Source organism: Pseudochaenichthys georgianus, chromosome 9 (assembly GCF_902827115.2).
Source record: "Pseudochaenichthys georgianus chromosome 9, fPseGeo1.2, whole genome shotgun sequence".
NCBI lineage: Eukaryota > Metazoa > Chordata > Actinopteri > Perciformes > Channichthyidae > Pseudochaenichthys > Pseudochaenichthys georgianus.
This window is the reverse complement of record NC_047511.1, coordinates 5,220,127-5,226,876: the sequence shown is the minus strand read 5'-3', so window position 1 is coordinate 5,226,876 and position 6,750 is coordinate 5,220,127. Positions and strand designations below refer to the sequence as shown.

Below are 6,750 nucleotides of genomic sequence, written 5' to 3'. Positions count from 1 at the left end.
ACTTATAAGTCCGGACCTGAACCTGAACCTCTGGACTTGAGTCCGGACCTGAACCTGAATGTGAGTCCAGGTACGCAGCACTAGTCAGGGGGCGTGTTCAGGGGGACAGAACATACTTAAAAAACTTAAAGCAATTAAAAACATATTAATAACAGAAAATGCAATTTGGTGAGGAATATTAGGAATGCGGCTGTAATACAGTGACAGACACCATTTGTTTGATTTTTGTTTTTATATCTGTCACTGAATTGGATCAAGCATGAATGGAGACATGGCAGTTTGGCCTACTGGTGCCAAAATCAAAGTAGTTATTTAGAATTTTGATTATCCATGGTATTTAACGTTGTTTTTTTGTTATAGTAGAGGGGGTTTAAACAAAGCAAGCTATTAGATATAAGCATTAGCCCTTTAAAATGCAAAATATATCATATAATATCATGGAGGCTTAAATGCCCCCGAATGCTAGGAATGACCCAGATGCCATTTCTCTTGAGGCCTCGTGACTCAGGGCACCCCTGAATAATGGCAGTTTAAATGCAGGTGAATGAAGCCCAATCGTTTGCACAAAGGTCATCGGCCCAGTATGCAGAATATTTTGTAAAAACTAATCTAAAACCAAACTTCTGTTGAACATTAAAACCTCTGGTATGTCAGTAAATAATCATCAGAAGTATCTTGATTTTATAAAGCGAATGCCTGTCCATTATAAACCCGGCTCCATCCGCTCTGAATAAGAGGGAACAATTGTAGAACTGTACTTTAGGATTCACGACAAGAACAAGAACGACACACAACTTGTTTCACTGAAGTTAAAAGCATCATTTTATTTCTAAATACGCTACAAGTCAAATGGCAAAACAGGAAAATCTCTTTCACATCTTTTTTGTACATTTTTAACCCCTGAGCACCACAATCCAGCATTCCCATAATGCACTGGATTTATCCAAGATGAACTAAAGGGAAATAAAAGAAACATTTAAAGCTTCATACACAGCTAATAAAGCGATTAGTGTCTACAAACTACCAGCATAGCATAATACAAAGTAAACAACATGTTATTTGATTACATAAGTCAATTCTTTTTTTTCTGCATGCAGAGCTGTCACTTTGTCTTTGCTTGTCTGCTCTGCCTTTGGTTATGACCTAAAAATCATGTTAACGTCGTCACAATTTGAAAAAGTCTTTGGTGAGAAGAATGCAGTATCTGATGTGTTCAGTGGCATCGTTCAGCAGTATGTACAGCGGGTGTGGACAGGGCTGACCTATGAGGAGCACCTGGATCAGGGAAGTAGAAAATGTACACTGTGAGCCCCGATCCAGAGGCAACATGTGCACCACCATCTTGGACAGCTGGACAATTAAGTTCCTTCTTTGTTTTGAGGGAATGGAGACAAAGGCGTGGCACTTAGTTACCTTTAAGGTTACATGTCTGTATTGACTTAAATGGAAGACTCTCCATGTTGAAAAAATTACTTTCTTTGTTACTTCACCTTAAAAGTCTCCAAGAAGAACACCACCCAATGTAGTTCCAATTTACAGAACCTCTGACTGACTGATCCAGGAACGTGGTACACGTATGCAATTCATAATCACAAATGGTAATAAGGTGAATGGACCTAAGACTATTCTCCCTAATCTTGACAGAGGGAGAAGCAGCTACTATTTTATTTTATCTTTCTACTAAAATGCTGTCATCGGCTCAAATTCTTGGTGTCTGTGCAGTGGTTGGGTGTATCACAGGTAAAGAAGAGTTCATGGTGCAGCAGATGGAACCATCAACCTCCAGAACCCTGCATACCTGCAAATAAAAAGAACTTCTCCCACTTTGCGACTCTATAGAGTGGTGCAGGATGAGTCCTATAACCGGGACATTAGCTAGCATTTTTCCAATTCCAAAGTTTTTTAACTGAGACTACTAAAAGTCATAAATCTTAACATTAGCCGCCTTTAGCTTAGTGGTGGTGACGAAAAGTCCTGTAATTGTGATGTCTTGCTATCACATTTATGCTTCAAAAAACAAAAAATATGTGGAGTTTATCCTGCTGAACAAAATGTGAAAAGGTGTGTTTGCCACACATCTTATTTTCTGGAACCAAATCCAATAGAAATATCCCATTGCTTTTTTGTCGAGCGAACCGATGCTAACTCCCGGATTGGCCAACACAAATACATCATCAATGCACCACTCTACTGCAGTACTGAGGTCCATTAATACTGATCTGCTATCAGTGTTTCAGTGTTCAGGGATGCAACACAAAGTGTGTAAGGAAGGGATCCTTTCCTCTGACCTTTGTCTACCTGCACATTTGTCTGATTGCTAGAGAACACATTTCAAGTAAACATGAGAATTATAAAGCACATCCACCATCTTATTGGCTGAGGATTGTCCTCTGCTGCACGATTGTGTTTGTACAAATTCAACATCACCATCTATACATACAGTCACATAATATATTATTAGCTTTATCACCAGTACTCAGCCTAGAGTGTTACACTGTCATCATAAGCTAGTCAAAGCATTTCAAATCAGGAACTGTGAACAATCTGCATGAAGTCAGACCAGGAGATCAGGTGAGGAAGACAGCAACTCAAAAGGGATCAACCTCTGGGGAACATGAATCTGCTTAGTGCGATATTGTGAACCTGCCTGTTGATACGTTTTGTGAAGTTCAAAATGTTGGCTGGTGGTGTTGCTCGAGTAAAGGTGGGGGTTTGGTCGAGAGGAAATTCACAGCAAATGTAATCGAAACGTAATTTAAGTCGTCTACATTTGCAAAATGATGTCATGTATTCGCCCACCTTTGTTTTTTAAATACACATTTGATAAGGATCCTTACATTTGCTTCAAAGAATAGTAAGCCACACAATGAAGTGAAACATTGTCAATGCTTTCTGCTGGACAAGCTTCTTTTCCAAAGGACCTCAAAGCTATTTTTGATATTTCTTGTTACTTTTCAGCCAATATGATATATTGGGCTTTGAGCTTATATCAGCTGATGTCTAACGGTACACTCTCCGAGAGTTGACTTGCTTTTCAACGGCACCTTCCAGTCTTTCTGGAAACCAGAGCGTCTGACACCAATCTGAGCCATTCATTGTTCCAGCTGCTGTCCTCCTCCCGCTGTATGTTCATGTTCTCATGCAGATGGGATTCATTTGACAAGCGTCCCTACTGTGTTCCACAAAAGGCTGTTTTGTTGCGCCGGCACAACACCCAACGTAAAAAGCACTTAGAACATGTTGCTTAACTAATCTATTGATTTGTCTTTGACTGAAAAGCATTTTGTGTTCACACAAATACATGGATATGAAACACCATGAATACACCGGCAATAAAGAGTGTGGACATGCTTGTTGGCACAGTCTATAACAAATGAGGTAGATGTGTGTCAATAAAATATTCCCTTCTTTGGTATAATCATACAAAATATGAAAAAAAAGAAAAATCCAGTGATCTGTTGAAGTAAAGCATTGGTGTTCAGGTGGCTGTACAATAAAAAATAAATGAAATTTATGAGGTATATCTTGTATTCATACTTTACTATGACTATGTACAGGGATATTGGTGAGGTATCTGCATTCCAGAAAACTCTTCAAAAGGGTTCGCAACAAAGTGGTGGAGCTGAAAGCAACGTTTGCAGCATTGAATATAAAACATAATAAATAAAATCTGCAATGAAATGTTTTAACAGACTTAATAAAAACCCATATGTTCAAACTAGTTCCCATTTCCCTTCATAATAAAGAAAATATTTCATGTCTTATTGAAAGCTGAGAAAGAAAGAGAGAACTTAAAGAGGGAAGAGCTTTCTGATGTTAAACAAGTGCATTGCTAAAAAACGAAACCTAGGTTCTGGTTACAATATAAAACGTGAGGGTGAAAACAGTCTCCTGCAGACGACACGTCTTCGTGCGCCTCCTTTATTTCCATCGCTTGCTGCCTCGGGCTGAAGCCAACAAGCACTCTTGATTCATCTCTTCCCAAAGCTATGTCAGCTTTGTGCTTATTATGCATCTTATATGTGAACAAACACCACTGATATATTCTACATGCTCGTGGTCCTGGCTCTCCTCATTGTGCGCTGCAGAAGAGTTCTTCAAAGAACAAAAGCAGTCTCATGTGCCGCAGCTCTACCGACTCAGCAGATCTCTGTAAGTATTTCTGACCATAACAGTGGGCCGATGATGTCGATCGCAACAGTTGCTCTAATGAATGAGGAAAGCATTGTACCGGAACAATGTCTGCCATCACATCAATTCAATCTGTCTCTGTCCACTCTGCAAGCGAGAGGACCGTTTTTAAAGAAGTACTTCTCTTGTCATCAAGCGAAGGAAAGATTCTCTGTTATCTTGACTAACTATCTTGTTTTAATACTAATTTAATATTGTGCGATCTTTACGAGCAAAGAATGCATTCGAACAGTTTTGTGATCAGGCATTTCTTGTGTCAAAAGTCTAGTTTGTGATCAGAGCAACAAAAAACCTAGGGGGATAAAGAATAAACTAATGTTGTCAGCAGCCTCGTAAAGGAAGAAGCATCCTGCTGAGGTCCTTCTGCAGAATGCAGCTGTCTGTTTCATGTTCACCATGTCTGTCACATCGCTCTGAAGAAACTGAAATGTTGACTTTATCTAAATGTACTATGACAACCGATTTCATATAACTGTATTTGTTTACTTGAAAGTAATAATATGAAGTTAAAAATAACAAATATTAGGTTTAACTTATTATTATTGGTTTCAAATAACCTAATGAAATAATGTGACATCTGTTCATAAAATACATTTAATTGAAAGTCTGAAAGGCAACGTTTCAGTTTTTGAAGTGCAGTAGATGAAAAAGTGTGTGGCTGGGAGCAGACTATGTCACGGGAAGGATTCTCTCTTTATCTCAGTTAGCTGTCATCATTTCTGACAACAGCTAACATAAGGCTAATAACTGTGAGCCAAATGCATCATAAACTCTTCCTTAATGTGGTCGATGTCCCAGAATGCAATCTACAATACATGTAGGGACAAAGCACCGTTAAAAAAGAGATGCATTGAAAACTGATGAGGGTCCATTATAACATTATATTAAAGTAATCACAAATAAGAAGTTCATATTTATAAAGCCTTAGCGGAGTCTACAAAATATGTGTTTGTGAACTCATATAAATGTTACGTTTTTGAATGCTGGCTATCCCAATTGGTAGGTTCTTATAATGTGTACATGCTGGTCTGGGAAACTAACGGTCGGTGGTGCAAGTATTACATCTTTGGTGAAGTCTTTGGTGAAATTGTCCAATTTATATTGTCCAATGTTGTTTTGAGCTGATACAAAAATGTATCAACAAGTTTCACATAACTGTATCAGTTAACCCTAACCCTAACCCTAACCCTAACCCTAACCGTTGAAAGCAATAATATTACGTTGAACCTAATATTTCAGATTTGCAATATTATTGCTTTCAACTAACCTAATACAGTTATGTGAAATCTTTTGGCATACAACATTTAAATAAAGTGAATGTTTACACAGTTTTTTCAGGGTAACAAACAACTGCTCTAGTCACTTTAATATTAATGTACTTGCTGTGCACAACAGAAACCCAATAACAAACCTATTTGTAGAGGGACCCTGTTGTAAATGTAGTTGTAATCCTTGTTGTTGGGGATATATTACGACTACATGTTAATATTTGATACTGTTTGATACTGTCGGAGGAGCTATGTGTTAACTGTGACCTTCTGTTCCATTAGCCTGCTGGCTAACAAAGTAGCTAACGTGTTTCTGATTGTCTGCTGACTGTTGAGGAGGAGAGACTGCTGGATGCACACACGTGACTCTGTAAACCTTCTTGTTGGTGGAGACATCTGTAACCAAAGCTAGACCATATGAATGCTTGTAGACAGCCTTTCCACCCATGACATGAAGATGTCCTCTGTGGACGTGCTTGTGATTTGATAACTGGAGCTTATGCTCACTGAAAACGCTGGACGTGCTTACCAATATGGATTTGTTTTTCTTCTTTGGTATCAGCTGTTAGTAGTGGGCTTCATGAAGCGAATTCACATCATTTCCTGCTGAAGGTCAGCTGTTCATGTTGTGATTGAAATGTTGCACAATAGGGACTCTTCGTTTGGCTTCACCCAGGTTTCACCTGATGCTGAAGGGCGACCATGCTTTTGAAGTGTTCAAGACAATGGTTACACACAAAGGTCCTCAAACACACCGCTAATTCAGAGCAGGACGAGGGGGACACGGGGGGCTGGAAGATTTCTTGCATGTAAAAATGTTGACTACTCTTCAATCTGACCTAGAAGGATTGTGATGAAGAGGAAGCCTCCCTCAAACTGAGTGAAGGTGGCTTTCTCTGATGTGTCTCTGACTGCTTGGTGTCTTTCAGAAGATGTCCTCCCTGGTAAGTCTGGAGAGGAGGTGAAGAGGGACAGGAAACTCAGGGGGAGGAGTTTCTGTGTCCGTGGAGCGAGGAAGAGGATGAGGAGGAGGAGGAGGAGCGGGAGGGCTGGAACTGAGAGGGACTGCTCTTCCCCTGAGCCTGACAGCTGCCGTGTCTCCCACGCTGTCCCGTCATCGCTGCGATGGCCGACTGCCGGGCAAACAGAACGCCTGAGGGGCAGAGAGCACGTCATCAACTGACCCCAGACCTGCCAGCGTGCAGGGAGCTTTATTCAACTCTGTTTAACTTTATCTAACCCTGATTGACTTTTGTGTGAATGGCCCGTTGTGGAGGAAGTATTGCTTCTT

General features: G+C 39.9%; 1 protein-coding gene across 1 annotated transcript in view; it reads right to left on the bottom strand.

The window, feature by feature from the left end:
- Nucleotides 1-804: 804 nt before the first annotated feature.
- The window catches only part of arid3c (AT rich interactive domain 3C (BRIGHT-like)), an 84,009-nt gene continuing 78,063 nt past the window's right edge, over nt 805-6,750 (bottom strand). The window contains exons 8-9 of the mRNA XM_034091801.1: nt 5,989-6,612; nt 805-1,275 (exon numbers count right to left, since the gene is read on the bottom strand). Coding sequence (XP_033947692.1) covers nt 6,440-6,612 — 173 coding nt within the window. The 3' untranslated portion in view covers nt 805-1,275; nt 5,989-6,439. The remainder of the gene's footprint in view (nt 1,276-5,988; nt 6,613-6,750) is intronic.